Raw genomic sequence first — 23,622 nt, 5'->3', positions numbered from 1 at the left:
ACCTTGGGCAAGTTTCTTTATCTTTCTGATTCTCAGTTTCCTCATCTATAAAATGGCCATTGTTATACCTGCCTCGTTGTAGTGAGGATTGATTAAAATAAGAGTTGTAAGTCTTCCAGCACACTGTGTGACTCAGAGCATGCCTTCTGCAAACTTTAGCTTTTGCTTTATTCTCACTGGGGCTGACAGTTCAGAGACAAGGGCTGACGTGATTGAGTCTACATGCTTTGTGGTTGCTCTGCTTTCAGTCCAGCCTAGTGTCCCTCAGTAAGTTCTCCACTTCCTTCCTGACTCTCTAGACCTGCCCTCACCTCTGGAATGAGAGCCCCAGGGCCTGGTCTTAATGAACTCCAGGAGAACCCTCCTGAGAGGTTTGTCCCTTGCTGGTGCCCCCATTATTTTGAACATCTCTTCGTTTCAATGATCAAGAAGTGCCATACACAGTGTTGCAGTCATGTGCTGACTTCTGTGGCGCCATTTGGAACGTAGATTCTGAAAATGTCTTCTGTGCGTCTGAAGGTCACTGAGAAAGCTCTCGTTCCTTCTTGCTTCAAGGAGAGTGAAGCAGTCTCTGTGGGAAGCATATGAATGTTTCTGGCTTGGTCCTAGCCCAGGCCTGGGGTGCTGATTATTTTCCACTTGGGTTTTAACCTCCCTTTGGTGGGGTGGGGTAGGGCAGGGGGAGGGGGCTGCTCCTTATCCTTTGGGTTTCTTGTGCTCTTTGTGCTGATGATGGTTGGTTTTCCAGCTTTAGCCCAAGAGTTGGATGAAGATGTGTAAATGGCACTGGAGGTCCTTGAAAACTAGAAGGGGAAGAGGGTGGAGGTGATGGTGGTCAACCAGTGATAAAACAGGAGAGGCCAGAGTAGCCTTTTTTCCTCTTGGGTCTTGCCAAAATAACGGAAGATGGGTGGTGGCATGGCTGGACATAATGGTAACTAGCTTTTCCATCTTCTACCACTTGTTGGGTCCTTTTCATGTTATGTGACCTCTTAATCACATCAGCCCTGTCATATGACATGGATTGACCCCCACCCCCACCCCAAGCTGGTAGATGGAGAGAGCAAGGCCTTGAGAGGTTTAGTAATTAGTCTAAGTTATATAACCAGTAAGTGTCAGAGCTGAGCTCTAACCAGTGTCTCTAACCAGGTCCGCTTTCCTTAAATTTCATGGTCTCTCCATTACATAATGTAAGTCATATACTCTCTCAAGATTTTCTCATTTCTGCAGAGAAATGTTTGGACTGGCTGTTCTCTAGGGACCCCTCCCCATGCTAACATTCTGTGTTTCTATGGTTTTTGGCAGTTGTAGCCAGTCACTTGATTACATTAGTTAATCAACATGGGTTCAGCTTCACAAACATTTATTTTAGTGCTTATTAGGGCAGACTGCCACATGAGCTGCCAAGGGGATGGAAACATTGAGAGCAGCGTCTCTGCCCCCAGAGCTGTTCACAGGCTGCATGGCTGTGTTCTAGGACCTTCTCAAGTGAAGAGTATCGGTGTGGACGTGAGGGCTTCTGAGCACCGGGTATGCGTCACCTCATGCCTGCTGTCTTCTGAACCATCAGAAATTCTTTCTTAAGTAACCTCCAAGTTCTGTTCCTCTCCCTTTAATAGAGGAACCAGGAGGCTATCTGCAGGTTTGAGCATGGTTGAACTCCAGGGTGCTTGCTTCAGAGGTTAAGATCAGGCCCTAAACGTTGATAGTCAGTGCCCTATTCATTTATTCAGATCCTGCTGGAACCTCTTTTATTGGCCTTATGTGGCCTCTTGCCATGTGGAGTTCAGTCTTTCTGTCTGTCTTAAATTGACCTGTGTTGAGGCTTCCTCATTCTGGAATCCTTTCTTCACTCTGTATTCATAGACGTTGATCACAACCTCGTGCTCCTTGCCCTTGTCCAGCCTTTCCCTCCTGGAGGAGGAGATGACACAGGATGTCACAAGGGATGGTTTCCCATTCTCTTGGCCCGTTTCTAGTACTTGCAGGTCAGTTGTTTTCCCCCATGGCTTTGGCTCTCTGGGGATATTGAGATCCTCCCACGTAAGTCCCTGAAGCAGAAGGTATCTCTGGAATTACCCTGGGAGGCCTGAGTGTGGAAAACTGGCTGTCAGAGACTGGGAGGGTCAAAACCTTTCTGAGGGCCAAGCAGAGTGTAGGGCACCTATTAGGTGATATGTGTTGAATGACTGGATGAGGGAAGCAGGATGGGAGAGCGCATGGTCAGAGCTCAAGAGAGAGTTAGGGCTCAAGAGAGAGTTAGGGCCTTCTGTTCCTGGGTATACCTAGGCTCAGAGGGCAGCTGGAACTGTCTGTTAACACTAGTGGAGAGGCTCAGAGTTGCCAGGGACGGGACCCTGTAAGGAAGCAGTTGTGGCCTGAAGTTCAAGTAGCCATGCTCCAGAGTAGCTTTCTGCTCTAGGCTGGGCCCTCTCACCCCTTCCCTGGTCCCTGAGCAAGCCCTCCTGCAGGAGAACTCCTGCACTGGCTGCTTGTGATAGGACAATTCTCTGACCACTGGCTGCCACTTCTCTTTAGGGATTTCTGCTTTGTCTCAGCTTCCACATTTCAAAGGTGTTGTCATATAGAGTTCTGTTCATTAGCCATATCCCAGCTTCTAAGATTCTTTGGTCCTCTCCGTGTCACAGTCTTTGCATGATGTTCCTTGTCATTGGCATTTTCCCCCAACACTTTACTATGAAAAATTTCAAAAGTACAGGAAGTTGAAGGAATTGTGTAATGTACACTCTAAAGCCACCACCTAGATTCTACCGTTAACATTTTGCCATATTTGCTTTACCATGTACTGTCTACTTATGCACTGCTCAGATTGTTTTTTGGATGCAGTTTAAAGTAAATTTGTCATCAACGTGCATGGAGCCCCATCTTCTTAATGCACCTGGCTAGGGGCTGACCTTTTCTAGACGTAAGCTGTGTTTGCACTACCCAGTCTGAGTTTTGAGACCCAAGGGGTACGTGGATGCTGCCTGATCAGAACAGGAATGTTCTTGTCTTTGGGGAAGTAGATTCCTGCTCAGGTGGTAGCTGAGCAACCAGAGAACTGGGGACTCAGGGTTGATGGTTCTCATGCAGGAGTAAAAGCTTTTGAGCTCTTTTTTTTTCCATAAAGCATTTGTCTCTTCTGTAGAAAACCTTCACAAAAGCACCACTGACTTAGTTAATAATTGGCTTCTAAAAATAAGCACAGTTTCAGCAGCTTTAGTCAGCGAAGGCAGGTCCTTGGCAACAGTGCAGTAGAATTGAAAGTTTGTGAGGTGAGTCGCAGGCAACACTGGCTGATCCTGATGTGGTTCATGCTTCTTAAATCCTGCTAATCCTGTTCTTCACTCTGTAACTCTGCTTGTAGCGCAGAGGAGGTTAAAGGGAGGAGAGCCAGCATTTCCTCTTTTTTGACAGAAATGTTTACCACAACCCCCAGAGAAAGTGTAAACCAAGACAGTTAGCTGGGCCGCCCTGTCCTGGCTGTGGAACCTGAGAACCACAGGCTAGCTCTTCTGCCTCGTTTGCATCCGATTTGGACAAAATTGCTCTGTTACCTAGTTTTAAGTGTATAGTCCTCCCTGATAATTAGGCAAAGTCGTTCAAACAAAGAGTCTGAAACCACATTCGACTGAAAGCAAAACAGAAATGGCTGGAAACTTTCTGCACTGGAGTCCCTGTTCCTGTGAGTAAGGGAAATTGAGAGGCGCTGTGGCATTTCTAGGAGCCTGCTGACTTGGGTGTGGTTACCTGGGCTGTGGCGCTGTCCTGATTTGGCCACCAGGGGCCTGTGGCATTGTGAAGGCAGCCAGGCTCAAAGGATGACTCAGACCCCAGCCTGGCTCACCGCCTGGGTAGGGCTCTTCCAAGGGCTCTTGGAAAATGTGTGTTTACAGAGGAGTTCTCTTTGACTCTAGATTGATAATTCCATGCTCATATCCATGTGGAGATTATGGCCCATTTGAATTTTAGGTTGAATTTTGAAATCCTCCCCTGTGCTCCTTCGTTGTCTGACCCACCATTAGGTAGTTGTGCTAGGGAGTTTATTTTGATGAGAAGTTTAACGTATTCAGGGGTGTTAGTGTGCATTTGAGTATACCTGTACTGTTTTCTTTTTCTATCAGCATCCATGATCCAGAGTTGATCTGTGATAGAAAGTCATTGGTCCAAACTATCCTTTTTATAAGCATAGACTTTTTAAGTTGATAATCTATTTTTAGCATTGTTTTAGGTAACATTTCCTGAGAGCTCTGTATCCCTGAACGAGTCTTACCTATTTTCTCACCTCCTTTAGGTAGTGTTGTAGCTACCTAATGATGCCTTTTTACAACATGGGCGCTCAGTAAGTATCTGTTAATTGATTTATAGATTTAATTCTCCACTTTCATAAATGAGGTCAGTAATTTTAAAAGGTAAGACATTTATTTATTGTAGAAAATGTATAAACCATAGAAAAGCACAAAGAAGAAACTATCGCACAACAAAGACCCCTGATAATCTTACTATCTAGACTGGAACATTTTGGTAACATTTTTGATATTCTGGTTTGTGTGAGTATATGCACACTTTTTAATTTTTATAAAAATGGATTATTCTCCGTCCTTCTTTTCTTTATTATGTTATGCATTGTTCTGTGACCTTACATTGCATGGCTGCATCTTAAAGGCTGGGTGGTTTTGGAGGCAGGATGTCAGTGGGAACACCTCTCTGCTTCTCCTACCCAGATCTCACCCACCTCCAAGGCTCAGCTTCCGTGTGTCACTCGTGTCGTGAGCCCTTCCCTTGGCCGCTTTGTCCAGGAATTGCTTCCTCCTCTGAGCACCTGTAGCAGTGTGTGTTCTCTTCATTCAACTGTTTGTTCCCTGCCTTGTTCAGAGGAGGATTTAAGGTGCCTTGCCTCTTTATGAATATGTTCTGTCTCCCCAGGCAGAGGGTATTTTTTCCTGTACTTACAGTTTTTCCCATTCCTAGTTCCTCATGTATCCCTCTGCCTTACACAGAGGTGATTAAGAGATGATAGTTGACGATGGTAGCCGCCCAGTGTAGACAGGATACTTTAGAAAATCAATCTGAATTTGTAGGAATTATCTCTACTTCTCGGGTAATTTTATATTCTGACTGATAATTGGCTACACCCGAAGCCATAGAGGCAGGAACATATTTCTGTCTCAACACGTGAGGGTTCCTTGAGTGAGCATTTTTTCAAGATCTCAGGTTAAAATGTAGCCTTCACGGATGGGAAGGCCCTTGTATGCGAGCCCTGCAGAAGCCAGCTTCACTCCACATGTGTTATCCCCTCTTGCGTACTCCCTTTCCACCGCCTCTGCCCTGGGTCCTGCTCATGTCATCTCCGCCTGATCAGCTGCTTGCTAATTGCCCTGTCTCTTTCTCTCAGCTGCTATGGTTTGGGTACCTTTCCTTCTGCCTCCGTAAAGTCAGGTCTTAGTTTCTTGGTGGGGCTCCATGATCTGGCCACAGATGGCCATTTCCAGCCTGATCCATCCCTGCATTTCTTCATACACCCACAGTGAATGAACCGCATGTCATCCCAGGAGTACTAAGCAATTTAATGCTTCTCTGCTTTTGATCTTGTTGAGATACGCTGTTCTTGGGAATTCCCTGGCACTCCAGTGGTTAGGAGCGTGCTTCCGCTCTGTTCTGTTGTCCCCTTGCCCCTCTCCTTTTCCAGGTAAGGAAATCATGCTCATTCTTTGAGTAAGATTTCAGCTCAAATGCTATCTTCTAAGTGAAGGCAGAATTCTCCCTTCTTCTGTGTGTGTGTGTAGCACTTTTACTATACATTTATTCTGTTTTGTTATATTATATTGAGTCGTATATTTCTCCTACTAGTTTGTAAATTTATTGAGGACAAGAGCTAGGTCTTTTTTGTATCTTTATTCCCCATAGAACCTAACACAGTGCATGGCATTTTGTAGGATTTGTGGAATGAATGATTGCTTTCTATGACATTTTTCTTTGGATTTTATTAAATATAATTTGTTAGGATAATGCCAAATGCAAGTTGTGACTTACACAATGGTGACAAAATGGCAAACATTTATTGAGCACTTACTATGGGCTAGACATTGTTCTAAGGGCTTTATATATATGAGCTTGTTTAATACTTATAATAGCCCTATGAATATCATAATAGCCTTATAATTATTATCATCCACATTTTACAAGTAGAGTAACTTGTTCAATGTCCACTAGATAGTAAGAGTTGGGATGCAAATTTAGACAGTTTGCCACTAGAGCCTGCACTCCTAACTGCTGCTCTATTCTGTCAGTTCAGTAGAATTAGTAATTTGACCACTGAATTAGTAATTTTTGACCACTAAATTAGTAACTTATTTAATGATTATTCATAAGATTTGAGTTATTAGTTGTTTGGCAGCTCCCACAATGTTTTGCATTCATGTCTTACTTGATATCTGGAACAAACCGAAGGGTGCCCTTCTAGGAAGATTTGTCATGTGTGAGATTTACTTTCCTGCTGAAGTTTAACACTTGAAAGAATAGTTAGAAACATTGTCACTAAATGGGCTGGTATTCTTATTCTTAGGATGGGGGTTCCTTGGATCAAGTCCTGAAGAAAGCTGGAAGAATTCCTGAACAAATTTTAGGAAAAGTTAGCATTGCTGTGAGTATATTGAGAAGTTTTTCTTCCAGGTTCACTCATTGATAAGTTGAGTTGGTAGGAAAGGGACAAGGAGGAAGGTAGGAAGTCAACAAAGGGAAGGTTTGTAAGAAAAGTTAGGTTTTTCACCAGAATTTTCTCTATCTAGATTCTAGATACAATATCTCCACCCCCGACTCCCTGCTCTTTCTCACTAAAACTAGCAAAGTAGATTTCTGTATATTAAAATCTGTCTTGAAAAATAGGACAGGGTATCCAAAAGAATTCCCATTTGTGGCATCAGAAAGCCTCTTTTTTAGATTGCAGATTTGGAAATAAATGAATTCAAGCAACGTGGGTTTTTTTACAGTTGTCTAAACTTGCAATAATCAATTTTGCTTAAAAATCATACTCTATATACCATGTAAAAAGATGGTTTCTTGATAAGACAGGTTAAAAAATCAAAAGAGAGAAGAAAACTAAGGGAAGAAGGCAAATTTGTGATGTTAGATGAAATATTTCCTAGATCATTTTAAAATAGAAAGGTTGAGTATTTTCTAAACACCACTATTTCAGTTTCCATCTTTTTACATTTCCTTTCCCCTAGGTAATAAAAGGCCTGACATACCTGAGGGAGAAGCACAAGATTATGCACAGAGGTAAGAATTTATTTGCTAGTTGTTATGTTTTGGATTTTTGCTGAAGTCTAAAAGTTGTTGCAGCCTCTTTTGTGTTTTGTTTTGGTATAAAAGCCATTTGCTAGTATTTTTGATTTTTACTACCACTCTTTGACTATTTAGTTTGATATCTGGAGCAGCAAGAACCATCCTCTTTTTAGTATGTGGTATACCTGTTACCCGAGGCTGTGACAGATATAGTCACCCAGTATGCACAGACCAGATGCCCAGCTAGAACTTAGTTACCCAGCCCCCGGTGTCCCTGGCTGCCCATTGGACTAGACTGTGCGTAGGCCCAAAGCCATGACTAACTGGATATGAGTATGACTCTAAAAGAAACTCTGGGTTCTTTTAATAAAGGTACACATACACTTATCATATAACCATACCACTCTTAGATATTTATTCAAGATAAATGAAAACGTATGTCCATACAGACTCGTATACACATGTTTAAAGCAGCTATATTCACAGTAGAAATAACTAAAATGTTCTTCAACAGGCAAAGAGATAAACAAATTACAATATAGCCATAAAGAGAGTATTAGTCAGCAATAAAAATAACAGGCTATTGACACATGTAGTTTTGATGAATATCAAAAACACTTCTGCTGGATGAAAGAAGTCTGACCCAAAACATTACAAACTGTTTCTATGTATATAAAATTATAGAGAAAACAACACAGATCTATAGGGACAGAAAGTAGATCAGTGGTTACCTGAGGGTTTAGGGAGAGATTAACATCAATGAGGCATGACGGAACTTTCTGGGGTGATGAAATGTTATACTAGATTGTGGTGGTAAATACGTGGGTATATGCGTTTATCAAAAGTCAAACTTTCCGGGCTTCCCCGGTGGCGCAGTGGTTGAGAATCTGCCTGCCAATGCAGGGGACACGGGTTCAAGCCCTGGTCTGGGAAGATCCCACATGCCGCAGAGCAGCTGGGCCCGTGAGCCACAATTACTGAGCCTGCGCGTCTGGAGCCTGTGCTCCGCAACAAGAGAGGCCGCGATAGTGAGAGGCCCGCGCACCGCGATGAAGAGTGGCCCCCACTTGCCACAACTAGAGAAAGCCCTCGCACAGAAACAAAGACCCAACACAGCCATAAATAAATAAATAAAAAAAAAAAAAAAAAAAAAGTCAAACTTTCCGCTAAAGTGGTTGCATTTTACAGTATATAAGTTATACCTCAATAAAGTTTATTTTTAAAAAAAGATGAAGAAGCCAGAGGAAGGACAAATGGAAAAACACAGTGCTCTTGGCCATGTCCCTTTAGCTACAGTGTGCTAATAGTGACAGGTCTAGGGAGGGATGGTGGAGGAAGAGAGGAGTGGACTGGTGAAATTGACTGGCCAGCTTATGAGCCACTATATATTAGGTAATACATTCTAAATTTTAGAATAGGTATTGTTTTCTTAATTAAATTTTTAAACTTGTAAAATATACATAACATAAAATTTATCATTTTAACCATTTAAAAATGTACAGTTCAAGTAGAATTTTAAAAAAAGAAATAAAATATACAGGTCAGTGGCATTAAGTACATTCACATTGTTATGCAACCACAACCACCATCAGTATTCTTAAGATGTCAGTTTTGCTTTATTTGATCTGTAGATTCAAAGCCATCCCACTGAAAATCCCAGTAGCCTTTGTAGAGTTGACAAATTTTGTCTAAAATTTATAGGGAAATGCAAAGAACCTAGAATAGCCAAAACAACTTTAAAAAGGAAAAACGAAGTTGGGGGACTTAGACTACCTGACTTCAAGGTTTATTAGAAAGCTACAGTAATCAATAGAGTGTTGCATTGGTGTGAAGCTAAGCATAATAGATCAAATAGAACATAATGAAGAGTTCAGAAACAGACACATACATATAGAGTCAATTGAGTTTTGGCAAAGATTCCAAAGTAGTTCAATAGGGGAAGAAGAATCTATTCAACAAATGATGCTGAACAATTGGATATCCATATGCACAAAAATGAACCTCTACCATTACCTCACGCTATATACAAAAATTAACTCTCAGTGGATCATAAAACTTCTAAAACTTCTAAAAGAAAACATAGGAGACTATCTTAGTGACTGTGTTTTAGCAAAGAGTTTTAAAATGGGACATAAAAAGCACAAACTATAAAGGAAAAACCAATAAATTGAGCTTCATCTAAATTAATAACATTTGCTTTTCCAAAGACGCTGTGACAAAAATGAAAAGGCAAGCCATGGACTAAGAGAAAATATTGGCAAAACATATATCCATCAAAGGACTTTATCTAGAATATATAAAGACCTCTGACAACCTAATAATAAAAAGATAAAGAATGCAATTTAAAAAAAATGGGTAAAAATATATATGCTGTCTACAAGAGACCCACTTCAGACCAAGGGACACATACAGATGGAAAGTGAGGGGATGGAAAAAGATATTCCATGCAAATGGAAATCAAAAGAAAGCTGGAGTAGCAATACTCATATCAGATAAAATAGACTTTAAAATAAAGACTGTTACAAGATACAAGGAAGGACACTACATAATGATCAAGGGATCAATCCAAGAAGAAGATATAACAATTATAAATACATATGCACCCAACATAGTAGCACCTCAATACATAAGGCAACTGCTAACAGCTATAAAAGAGGAAGTCGACAGTAACACAGTAATAGTGGGGGACTTTATAACACCTCACTTACACCAATGGACAGATCATCCAGACAGAAAATTAATAAGGAAACACAAGCTTTAAATAACACGATAGACCAGATAGATTTAATTGATATTTATAGGACATTCCATCCCCAAACAGCAGATTACACTTTCTTCTCAAGTGCACATGGAACATTCTCCAGGATAGATCACATCTTGGGTCACAAATCAAGCCTCAGTAAATTTAAGAAAATTGAAATCATATCAAGCACCTTTTATGACCATAACGCCATGAGATTAGAAATCAATTACAGGGAGAAAACATAAAAAACACAAACACATGGAGGCTAAACAGTACGTTACTAAATAACCAAGAGATCACTGAAGAAATCAAAGAGGAAATCAAAAAATACCTAGAAACAAATTACAACAAAAACACGAAAATCCAAAACCTATGGGATGCAGCAAAAGCAGTTCTAAGAGGGAAGTTTATAGCAATACAAACCTACCTCAAGAAACAAGAAAAGTCTCAAACAATCTAACCTTACACCTAAAGGAACTAGGGAAAGAAGAACAAACAAAACCCAAAGTTAGCAGAAGGAAAGAAATCATAAAGATCAGAGCAGAAATAAATGAAATAGAAACAAAGAAAACAATAGCAAAGATCAATAAAACTAAAAGCTGGTTCTTTGAGAAGATAAACAAAATTGATAAACCATTAGCCAGACTCATCAAGAAAAAGAGGGAGAGGACTCAAATCAATAAAATTAGAAATGAAAAAGGAGAAGTTACAACAGACACCGCAGAAATACAAAGCATCCTAAGAGATTACTACAAGCAACTCTATGCCAATAAAATGGACAACCTGGAAGAAATGGACAAGTTCTTAGAAAGGTATAACCTTCCAAGACTGAACCAGGAAGAAACAGAATATATGAACAGACCAGTCACCAGTAATGAAATTGAAACTGTGATTAAAAATCTTCCAACAAACAAAAGTCCAGGACCAGATGGCTTCACAGGTGAATTCTATCAAACATTTAGAGAAGAGCTAACACCCATCCTTCTCAAACTCTTCCAAAAAATTGCAGAGGAAGGAACACTCCCAAACTCATTCTGTGAGGCCACCATCACCATGATCCCAAAACCAGACAAAGATACTACAAAAAAAGAAAATTACAGACCAATATCACTGATGAATATAGATGCAAAAATCCTCAACAAAATACTAGCAAACAGAATCCAACAACATGTTAAAAGGATCATACACCACGATCAAGTGGGATTTATCCCAGGGATGCAAGGATTCGTCAATATATGCAAATCAATCAATGTGTTACACCATATTAACAAATTGAAGAATAAAAACCATATGATCATCTCCAATAGATGCAGAAAAAGCTTTTGACAAAATTCAGCACGCATTTATGATAAAAACTCTCCAGAAAGTGGGCATAGAGGGAACCTACCTCAACATAATAAAGGCCATATATGACAAACCCACAGCAAACATCATTCTCAATGGTGGAAAACTGAAGGCATTTCCTCTAAGATCAGGAACAAGACAAGGATGTTGACTCGCCACTATTATTCAACATAGTTTTGGAAGTTCTAGCCATGGCAATCAAAGAAGAAAAAGAAATAAAAAGAATACAAACTGGAAAAGAAGAAGTCAAACTGTCACTGTTTGCAGATGACATGATACTATCTATACATAGATAATCCTAAAGATGCCACCAGAAAACTACTAGAGCTAATCAATGAATCTGGTAAAGTTGCAGGATACAAAATTAATGCACAGAAATCTCTTGCATTCCTATACACTAACAACGAAAGAGCAGAAAGAGAAATTAAAGGAACAATCCCATTCACCATTGCAACAAAAAGAATAAAATACCTAGGAATAAACCTAGCTAAGGAGGTAAAAGACCTGTACTCAGAAAACTAGAAGACACAGATGAAAGAAATCAAAGATGACACAAACAGATGGAGAGATATACCATGTTCTTGGATTGGAAGAATCAATATTGTGAAAATGACTCTACTACCCAAAGCAATCTACAGATTCAATTCAATCCCTGTCAAATTACCAGTGGCATTTTTTACAGAACTAGAACAAAAAATCTTAAAATTTGTGTGGAGGCACAAAAGACCCCGAATAGCCAAAGCAGTCTTGAGGGAAAAAAACGGAGCTGGAGCAATCAGACTCCCTGACTTCAGACTATACTACAAAGCTGCAGTAATCAAGACAATATGGTACTGGCACAAAAACAGAAATATAGATCAATGCAACAGGATGGAAAGCCCAGAGATAAACCCACACACTTATGGTCAGCTAATCTATGACAAAGGATGCAAGGATATACAATGGAGAAAAGACAGTCTCTTCAATAAGTGGTGCTGGGAAAACTGGACAGCTACATGTAAAAGAATGAAATTAGAACACTCCCTAACACCATACACAAAAATAAACTCAAAGTGGATTAGAGACCTAAATGTAAGACCGGACACTATAAAACTCTTAGAGGAAAACATAGGCAGAACACTCTTTGACATAAATCACAGCAAGATCTTTTTTGGTCCATCTCCTAGAGTAATGGAAATAAAAACAAAAATAAACAAATGGGACCTAATGAAACTTAAAAGCTTTTGCAAAGCAGAGGAAACTACAAACAAGATGAAAAGATGACCCTCAGAATAGGAGAAAATATTGGCAAACGAATCAATGGACAAAGGATTAATCTCCAAAATATATAAACAGCTGATGCAGCTCAATATTAAAAAAACAAACAACCCAATCCAAAATGGGCAGAGACCTAAATAGACATTTCTCCAAAGAAGATATACAGATGGCCAAGAAGCCCATGAAAAGCTGCTCAACATCACTGATTATTAGAGAAATACAAATCAAAACTACAATGAGGTATCACCTCACACCAGTTAGAATGGGCATCATCAGAAAATCTACAAACAACAAATACTGGAGAGGGTGTGGAGAAAAGGGAACCCTCTTGCACTGGTGGTGGGAATGTAAATTGATACAGCCACCGTGGAGAACAGTATGGAGGTTCCTTAAAAAACTAAAAATAGAATTACCATATGACCCAGCAATCCCACTACTGGGCATATACCCTGAGAAAACCATAATTCAAAAAGACACATGCACCCCAATGTTCACTGCAGCACTATTTACAATAGCCAGGTCATGGAAGCAACCTAAATGTCCATCGACTGAGGAATGGATAAAGATGTGGTACATATATACAATGGAATATTACTCAGCCATAAAAAGGAACAAAATTGGGTCATTTGTAGAGACATGGATGGATCTAGAGACTGTCATACAGAGTGAAGTAAGTCAGAAAGAGAAAAACAAATATCATTATTAACGCATATATGTGGAACCTAGAAGAATGGTACAGATGAACTGGTTTGCAGGGCAGAAATAGAGACACAGATGTAGAGACACAGAGACACCAAGGGGGGAAAGTGGCGGGGGGGGTGGTGGTGTGATGAATTGGGAGATTGGGATTGACATGTATACACTAATATGTATAAAATAGATAACTAATAAGAGCCTGCTGTATAAAAAATAAAATAAAATTCAAAAATTCAAAAAAAAGAAAGACAAGAAATAACAAATGTTGGAGAGGATGTTGAGAAAAGGGAACCCTTGTGAAGTGTTGGTGGGAATGGAAATTGATGCAGTCACTATGGAAAAGAGTATAGCATTTCCTCAGAAAATTAACAGTGGAACTACCATATGGCCCAGCAATCCCACTTCTGGTATTGGGGTATATCCCACTTCTGAAGAAAAGGAAAACACTAATTTGAAAAGATATATGCACCCCTATGCTCACGGCAGCACTATTTACAGTAGCCAAGATAGGGAAACAACCCATTGTCCAATGACAGATGACTGGATAAAGAAACTGTGGTACAGATATACAATGGAATATTATTCAGCCAAATAAAAAATGAAATCTTGCCATGTGATAACATGAAAGAACCTTGAGGGCATTATGCTAAGTGAAATAACTCAGACAGAGAAAGACAAATACTGCATGATCTCCCTTACACGTGGAATCTTTTTTAAAAAAAAGAAATATCCCAGCTCATAGATAGAACAGACTGGCGGACGCCAGAGGCAGGAGGTGTTTGGGGTGAAATGCCTGAAGGTGAAAAGGTACAGACTTTCAGCTATAAATAAGTCATGAGATGTCAGAAACAGCATGCTGACCATAGATAATAATATTATATCGAATACGTGAAAGTTGGTAAGAGAGTCGACCTTAAAAATTCTCATGAAAGAAAAAAAAATGTACTTATATATGGTGACAGATCTCATTTAGACTTATTGTGGTGATTATTTCACAATATATACAAATAACGAATCCTTATGTTGTACAGCTCAAACTACCATAATGTTATATGTCAACAATACCTGAAAAAAAAATAAACTATGATATCCTTGGAACAATAAAATATCGGAACTAGTTGTGACTTCTGAAAAAAAAATGGGTAAAAGATTTGAACAGACACTTTACTAAAAAATATATGCGAATGGCAAATAAGCACATGAGAAGATATTCAACATCATTAGGGAAATGTAAGTTAAAGCCACAATGAGTTACTGCTACACACCCACTAGAATGTCTGTAGAGAGTAAGTCTATGTTATTGAGGACGTGGAGCAACAGGAACTCTCAGTCACTGCTGATAGGAATGTGAAACGGTGCAGTTGTGCCGGAAAACAGCTGATCAGTTTCATGAAATGTTAAGCATGTATCTATGATACATTCAACTATTTCACTCCTAGGATTCTCCCTAAAGAGAAAAAGAAAGCATAGGTCCGATCAGGCCCTTGTACCTGAATGTTCATAGTAGTTTTATTTGTAATAGCCGAAAACTAGACACAACCCAAATGTCCATCAACAGTTGAATGCATAAACAAATTGTGGTATATCCATACAATAGTATACTGCTTAGCAATAAAAAGAATAAACCATTGATAACTTGCAGCAGTATGGATGAATCTTAAAAGAGTGTTGCTGCATGAAAGAGACAAAGAGCTGTGTCACATACTGTGTGAATCTATTTACATAATTCTAGAAATTGCAGACTAATCTGTAATGACAAAATACAAATCAGTGGTTGCCTGGAGAATGAAGGAAGGGGAGGAAGGGAAGAATTGCAAAGGAGCATGAGGAAACTTTGGGGGGGTGAGAGATGTGTTTATAATCTTGATTGTGGGCATGGTCATATATGTACTCATCAAGTGATACACTTTAAGTATATGGAGTTTATTGTATGAAAATTATATACCAATAAAGCTGTAAAAAAGCAAGAAGCAAAAAAAAAAAAAAAAAAAGTCAAGTTGTTGAAAATCAGTGATAAGGAGAGATTCTTAAACACAGCCAGGGAAAGGGACAATCACTTGGGAAAACAGTTTGGTAGTTTCTTTTAAAATTAAACCGTACAACCCACCAACTCCATTTCTCAGTATTGACCTAAGAAAAATGAAAACATTTGTCTGCACAAAGACTTGTGCACAAATGTCATAGCATCTTTATTCATGATAGCCCCAAACTAGAAACAACCAAAATATTTCACCAGATGAGCAAGTAAACAAATTTTAATATATTCAAACAGCGGAATACAGCTCAACAATAAAAATGAACCAATTGTTGATACACACAACTTGGACAAATCTCAAAAACATTATGCTGAGTGAAAGAAGCCTTATAGAAAATAGTCCACACTGCATGATTCTACTAGAACAGTCAGATTTAATCTACAGTAACGCAGTAATAAAGTAGATCAGTGGTTGCCTGGGGATCTGAGGGGCTGGAGTGAGGGTGAACTTCAAAGCGGCATGACAGAACACTCTGGAGTAATCAAAATATTAAATTTTGATTCGGTGGTGGGTTCACAGGTGTATACGTTTTTTCAAAATGCATCAAACTATACACTTAAAATGCAAAACTGTAGAAAGCCTTCTGCTTTCTAACTGCACTGGCTACATTTTGTCTTCTTTCCACTGACAATTAAGAAAGTGTCAGTGGGAGGTATGGTATGGCTTGAGGTGGGGAGCAGTTTTCCAGCAGTTTATGGACCTTAATCTGTGTTTTTTTAAAGACCTCTGTGTTTTATGTTAGAATATTTTAGTGTATCAATTTCTAGGAAATAGGAGTAGCTGAAAGGAGAGGAGGAATCAGCATTTCTTGAGCATGGGGCTGTGTTCTGGGGCTGCGAATGATATGTGTAATCTCACTTCGAGGGACCCATGAGGTCAGTGTTGTAGAAGGATCTGGTGGAGTAAAGGTGTTCCATTGCATTCCATCTATAAAATGGAATCCTCTTGCCTGCTCCTAGGTTGCTGTGAGGATTAATGAAATTGCATATGGAAAGCATCTGGCAAGGTGTTTTGCATATAGAAGGGCCTAACAAATGCTAATTGCCTTTCTTATTCCTTTATATAAATTGTGAGGAAACTGAGATCCAGTGAGATTGAATTCCTTTTTTGAGCTGCGCCTTTGCTCCTGTTATTGCCTTTTCCTGGCAATGCTGACTTTCTAATCCCCACCCCACCCCCTCACACTCATACCTTTGTTAGACTAAGTCTGCTCATCCTTTTTTTTTTTTTTTTAATATATCAATATATCATGTCTATGTTTTTTTTATTGAAGTATAGTTGATTTACAATGTTGCGTTAATTTCTGCTACACAGCAAAGTGATTCAGTTATACGTATATATGCATTCTTTTCCATTATGGTTTATCACAGGATATTGAATGTAGTTCCCTGTGCTATACAGTAGGACCTTGTTGTTTATCCATTCTATATGCTAATCCTTTTTTAAGTACTATGGCACAGAGGCTTGGGAGTCAGCCAGTTAAAGTTGAAATCCTAACTCTCTTACAGATAGGGTGTATAAACTCTCTGAGCTATTTATTCATCTGTAAAATGAGGATAATTCATGCCAAAGAGCAATAATTGCAAATTATATACTTATTTCATATAGTCGTGAAAATTAGTCAAAGTCATTAATAAATGTTAGCTAATTGTAATAATATTACTGTTTAGCTCAAACATCTCTTCTTACAAGAAGCTTTCCCATGAACCAGCCCCTTCCCAAAGTGGATTAAGTGTTCTGCCTCTGTATTCCTTTGACACAGTGTCCATCCCTTTCTTGTAATAAATAATGATCATTGTTTACTGAGGACCTGTTATGTGCCAAGTGCTGTATTAGGTGCTTTATGCAACTTATCTCACTTATTATTCCAAACAACCTTCTGAAATAGGTGTTTTTCCTGTTTTATAGATGTAGAAACCAAAGCTCAGAGAGTTTATATGTCTCTCTCGCTAGTCTGTGAATTTCTTCAAATCAGGGAACACGTCGAATTCATCTTTGTATCCCTAGTCCCCAACATGATAGCAGACTAGCTCCTCCTGAAAGGTCTGCTAAATGGGTGGGTGTGTGACTGACGTGTGCCAGAACACACAGGAATCAACAGTGAAGCTGGGCTAAGAACCCATGTCTTCTGCTTTTAACCCAGTCATGAATCTAGTCCTGGTTTTTTCTCTACCATGTGCCTAGTATGTGCCATGCTCTGCGTTGCTGATGGAGGGCTCACTTTACTTTCGTTCCAAAGAGAGGAAGGTTTCAGCTCATTCCTGGAATAACCAGCTTGCTTTCCCCTTCCGCCTGGTGCTGCTGCCCCCACTCTTCCAGGAATTTCTTTTCTGGCTCCACCATTTATTGCTGTTTGGCATGCAGAGCTGCTTTGTGAGCCAGACGGGTCTCTGGACAGATGTCTTGGTGGAGGGTTCACGCCCTGCCCAGCCGAGAAGGGGGAGTCACTAGAAGGACTTCTGCTCCAGTGAGCAGTGTGTGTACAGGCAGCCCTGGCCTGGCCGCTCAGCTTTTCAGCCTCCTGCTGTTTGTGGGTCTTCTCCAGAAAGAATCCTGAAAGAATTCACTGGAAGGCCTGGCCTGGAAATGGTACTCTTACACAACTCGATTTCTTAGCCAGGAGCACAATGAGTGAACGATTCCTGGAAGCTGAGTTAGGGTGAGAATGAGCGAGAGAGACTCTCTGCCTCTGTCTTTAGGCTTTCTCACTGCCAGTAAGTTCCTCCTCTGCTCTAAATATATTCTTTCCTGATGAAATTTAAACTCCATTTCTTTTCATTCTGTCCTTGAGGAAAAAAGGGGAAGAATAAAGAGGCTTTTTCTCTGCCTCATGTTTTTAAAAATTCTTTACTTGTTGATACTGACTTGGTGGGGATAGCTCAGTGATTATTTCAGTTAGTTTTTGCTGTGTAATAAACCACACCAACACTTAGTAGTTTTAAAACAACAACAGCTTATTACCTTGTACAGTTCTGTGGGATGGCAGGGCCTTCTTCCCCATGTTTTCAGTCATCCTCTGGGAGGCTAAACCCTTGGCTTCTTCCCATGACGGTCTTGGGGTTTCAGTAGGAAGAGGGGGTAACCCCAATACTCAAGCACCATTTAAGCCTGTGCTTGTGTCAGGTTTTTTTGTAATGTCTTATTGGCTAAAGCAAGTCACGTGGCCAAGCCAAGATTCAGAAAGATTCAGAAAGTAGAGGGATGCACTTTATCTCTTGTTGGGAGGAGCTACAAAATATTATGGCCAGTTTTTTCACTCTGTCACAGTGATAGAAGTTCAGGGTTCTAATGCTGACTGTGCTACTTAACTGTGTAACCTTGGGCAAGTAATTTAACTTCTCCAAACCTCAGAAAAGTAGAGAAAATAGAGCCTACGTAAAGGTTGTGAGGATTGAGATAATGCCTGCAAGGCACTTAGAATAGTGCTTGGCACATGGTAGACACTTAATATATGTTAGCTGCTGCTTAGCAGATGAATTAGTAGGTTTTTATGATTGCCAACAACAGAAACCAGCCTAACTTGGTTTAAGCTTCTCAAAACATATTCACTGGAAGGATCCTGGAAAAGTATAGAGAAGCCTTTGAAAAGCTGAACCCCCAGACTGTGTTGGGATAGGGACCAGGGAGGACTGCTCTGGTTTGGGTGGCTGGGTCACTCAGGCAGAAAAGCAGCTGCTTGAGTCCACGGCTCCCACAGGGATGCTGCTGCTGGGCCAGCGGGCCCTTCTTCGCCTCACTGGGGGGGGCTGCAGGCTCAGTCACCTCCCAGAGGGGGCCGCCGTGACTGCCTCTAAGTGTACGCTCCCACGACAGTCATGCAAGTATCAAGCGACCATCCCTTCCTACTGAGTGTGGGTACGGGTTGGCACATCCATGGGCAAAGGTGACAGGATTTTAAATTATTAGATTGGAAGTGATGTCTAGGTGTGCCCTGCTCTAAGTAAAACTAATGTACAAAAGTAACTTATAGCACAAGTTGCCCAGGGGCACTTCTTTGCTTTTTCAAAACATTCACTAGAGGATTTTTCAAATACAGTTTCTCACAGACTCTTCAAGAAGGCAAGCAAATTATATCAGTTTGATTCAAACTTTTTCTTAGGGGGTGGGAATATGTCGGTGATACAAAATGAGGCATACCTGCACTTACAGATTACTTTTTAAGTGAGAGGAAGTACAGTAATGGTATTTGGGGGGTGAACAACTGTTTTCAGGTACCGGTTAGGTCCTGTTTTTCCAGCTAGGTAGTAGCCTCTTGCAAGTTTTTCAGTCTCCTTTCTCCGACCGGGTGAGCGTGTCCTGGTGCTAGTGAGCTGCACTGCTGTGGGTGTGCCTGTGGCTGCCTTTCCTGTGTTTCCGACGTGTCCATGCTGTACGGGATCCCGGAGATCAGCAGGTTCTCACTCTGGTTCCTGAAGTGCTTGGTCTCTGCCATTGCGGAACAGGACTTCTTGGGCAGGACAAGTAGAGCCAGTATTCACCGTGTCCGAAGTTGTGGCCAGCTATCCTGGATTTCATCCACGGCGAAGCGGTCCACCGTGATCTGCCTTGGTGTCGTGCGGACATTGTATTCTGTTTCCTCCGGGTGTTCAAAGAGAGCAGCAGTCTGTGCGGCTTAGCCTGGTGTGCGTGGTTTATGGGCTGTTGATCGGGAGGTGGGGATTAGATCTGTGGTCCCTCTGGGAGTGTACGTTTTCTCTGAAATCTCTGGGTGACATTCTGGTGGATAGTCGTGGGTAGGTACACACACATGTTCCTCCGTGGTTACTTGCCCTTCTCGTAGACGTTTCCCCCATCAAAGAAAAGTTAATTCGTATTGTACAATATTCACTGAATACCTACCAAGTGCAAGGTACTGGGTGAATCACTGCAGAGGGCATAGAGATGGCTCATAAATGACTTGTGTCCTCTGGGGGCTTAGAGTCTAACAGGGGAAAAGAGACATATCTATAAGTGATTCTAATGCGTGGTGGAGCACAGCCAGTGTCATTGTTCTGTGCATGAATCGCCATGCTGCCAACTGTCAAATAGAATCTGATGTGATACAATTAGTCAGGATTCTTTGGCTGTTTCAGAAACCGAACTCAAGATTACTTAATCAAAAGAGGGAGTGCATTGGCTTGAGTTACCAGGAGGTCCAAAGGCAGGGATGAATATGGGGTTGAAATGATAGCCTCAGGACTCTGGTCACCTCTTGGCTTTACTCCTCCTTATGTGGGCTTCCTTTTCAGTCAGATTCTCTTCACTGGGGGCAGCACGGACCTCACTAGCCCGATACGTCTAGTCCTTAGTGCTCCGTATCCCAGAGAAAGCTCCGCCCAGTCTCCTCAGCATCTAGGTCAGTGCTTGAATCACTAGTTGGCTCTGCTTGGAGACCCTGCCCAGTCCTGGACCATTTGTTGTGTCCAGGGGACTAGAGTAGTGTGGTGGGCCATCCTGAGTTATGAAACTACCTCTGGGGCAGGATTGATGGGGTCCCTTCATTGGCACCCTAGCAGGAACACTCGCTATCGTGGAGGAGCATATCCCCAATGAAAAAGACGAGTTCTATAACTAGAGGATGGGAGGAACAGATTCTGAAAGCAAGCAAATTACGGTGAAAAAAGTTGTTCCACTATAGATAATATTAAGCATTGGGTCAGAAAGACAGAAAACTGCTAACACAGGATCAAAACAATAATTAAGCATTCAAGGCAGGGGTGGGCAAAATTGGCAGCTCACAGCCTGCTGGCTATTTTTGTACGGCCTGCCAGCTAAGATTTGTTTTTCAGAATTTTGTGACACATGATAATTATGTGAAATTCAAATTTTGGTGTCCATAAAGACGTTTTCTTGGAACACAGCCAGGCTTATTTAAGTGTTGTCTGTGGCTGCTTTTGTGCTGTAATGGCAGAGTTGAATAGTTGCTTGTGAAAGAGATTGTGTGGCCCTCAAAGCCTTAAAATATTTGCTCTCTGGTCCTTTTACAGAAAAAGCTTCCTGACCACTGAGTTAAGGGGAAGAAGAATCCCCCAACTGAGAAAGCTTTAGAATTTAAGCACAAAAGTCAGCTGTAAGTTGATTAACTTTAGGTGCTTCATGAAAATGGTGTATGACATGGGTAGGAGAGAGGGTATTTCCCCGATCCTGGAGCTCTGAGAGGGCTTAGCTCCAAAGGTTTCTGTGTAGTCTTTCCACTTACTGTGGCAGGAGGTCAGAGGTCTAGTTCAACCAAAGCTGACCTAAGTAGTTAGGCTATGAGTTAAGGTGTGTATGGGGGGGCTCAGATGCAGCTGTGCTTCATGCCATTTAAAGCAGTGATTTGCATTGCCAGCCCACCATGCTTCTTAGCCCCCTGTCATTATCAAGATCTTGTTTTGGGACTTCCCTGGTGGTCCAGTGGGTAAGACTCCATGCTCCCAATGCAGGGGGCCCGGGTTTGATCCCTGGTCAGGGAACTAGATCCCGCATGCATGCTGCAACTAAGAGTTTGCATGCCGCAACTAACAGTCCGCATGCCCCAACTAAGAAGCCCGCATGCTGCAACTAAGAAGTCCATGTGCCACAATTAATTAAGAGTCCACGTGCCGCAACTAAAAAAGATTCCCTCATGCCGCAACTAAAAGATCCCAGGTGCCGCAACTAAGACCCGGTGCAGCCAAAATAAATAAATAAACAAACAGACAAACAAAAAATCTTGTTTTGATTAAGACCTTGAAGAAGCATTACGTGATTTAGATCAATGCAGAGTTCATACAACTTAGCTGGTGAATAATTTCTGCCTTGGAGTTGCTGGCAGATGAAGATCAATAAATGCTGAGAACAGCGTTAAATTAAGTCTCCGCTTATTTTTCTCTGACTTTTGTCAGATGAAGCAGTGTGTAATCTCCCTGATCTTTATGCCCAGCACTGAATTAGTGGCCTGGGCTGAAGTGTACTGAGAAAGCTGGCCTGAGGGGACACCCAGCCAGACTGTGACTGGAGCAAGCTGCGATGGTTCTCTGCAGAGCTAGAGTCGTTTGTACCTTGGGACCTTCTGGCTCAGAGGACCCTCCAAAAGAGCTCCTAACTGCCCGGGATGAAGAGTTTTGTGAAAACAGGGAGCTCTCAGGTCAGGATGAGATTTAAGCCCTCTGCAGAGACTATGAGAGTGTTTGTGGATCCCCATCCTGGGGACAGCTGGGAATCTCCAGGGCACTTCGAGGAACCCCAGCCACAGCCTCCAGAGGAGCAAGGCCCTCACAACGGTCAGGATTTCAACCTCTAAAGTCTTCCTCTCCCTTCAGTCAGACTTGCCATTGGCGCCGATAGGCAAGATTTGAAGTGGCCCGAGTTTGTTTTTGTTTTGTTGTTTTACAAGCTGTTGGTGGCAGACGCGCACGTGATGAGTTTCTGAGTGGCTGCTTCTGTGACCCTTGCAAGGCACTGTCCTCCCTGCCGGAGCTTTCGTGGCGTCCTGCCAGCCAGGCTTCCCTGCGGAGAGTCAGGGTGGCCCCTGAGGCTGCGCACAGGGCTCTGTCCTGAGCAAGTCCCTGTCCGTGTGTGGCAGGGGAGTGTCATCCGAGCCTTGACCCATAGGTTGCCCGTGGTGTCCAGGGGGTGGCCTTGGCTACACCTCTGCTTCCTTTGCCCGCCACTCTCATCCCCCAGCCGTGTGGTGACAGCCTCAAGGGGGCAGTGAATTTACAGGGAGGACAGATTCCTTTGGACTCTGTCTAGACTGCCCCACCTTACCGATGGAGAGAAACAGAGAGTGGCTGATTGGTAGCTGGAATCCAGTATGTGGTCTCTGGTTAGAAATGTGAGTCATGGTCTCTAGAATTACCTCAGTGCTAGACCCACAGCGATGAATTATGCCTCCAGACAAGTTTGTTTCTTAGCATCTCAAGTGAGGCAGATGGGACACTGGAGGAGGGAAAGCGCTTCCTCAGATCCCTTTAGGGAAGCATCGTGGAGGAGGTGGTATTTGGGCTGAGCTCTGAAGCCTAGGGAGAAGTTACGCAAGTGACAGTGTCAGTGAAAGAAATTCCAGGTAGAGGGAAACACATGAGTCATGATGACACACAGGCAGGGAAACATAGATATATGTCCTTGCAGGAAATAGCAAGTCGTTCAAGGTGTTTAGAACAAAGGATTTCTGGTGGTAATTGGTGGGAGTTAAGTGAGAATTAGTTGACGCGATTGAGGAGGGTCTTCCCCGCCATGCGCGGGGACTGGATTTTAGCCTGGACAGTGGGGACCCGAGGGGCACTCCTGCACAGGGAGGGGAGGCAAGCTGTCCTTGGA

The 23,622-nt window shown here is 41.7% G+C and overlaps 1 protein-coding gene across 1 annotated transcript in view; it reads left to right on the top strand.

Moving 5' to 3' along the window:
- Positions 1-23,622, top strand: part of MAP2K1 (mitogen-activated protein kinase kinase 1) — a 79,898-nt gene that overhangs the window by 36,775 nt on the left and 19,501 nt on the right. The window contains exons 4-5 of the mRNA XM_061180157.1: positions 6,566-6,643; positions 7,227-7,278. Coding sequence (XP_061036140.1) covers positions 6,566-6,643; positions 7,227-7,278 — 130 coding nt within the window. The remainder of the gene's footprint in view (positions 1-6,565; positions 6,644-7,226; positions 7,279-23,622) is intronic.

Source organism: Eubalaena glacialis, chromosome 2 (assembly GCF_028564815.1).
Source record: "Eubalaena glacialis isolate mEubGla1 chromosome 2, mEubGla1.1.hap2.+ XY, whole genome shotgun sequence".
NCBI lineage: Eukaryota > Metazoa > Chordata > Mammalia > Artiodactyla > Balaenidae > Eubalaena > Eubalaena glacialis.
Note: the sequence above shows the minus strand (reverse complement) of the source record. Positions and strands in the feature narration are given on the sequence as shown.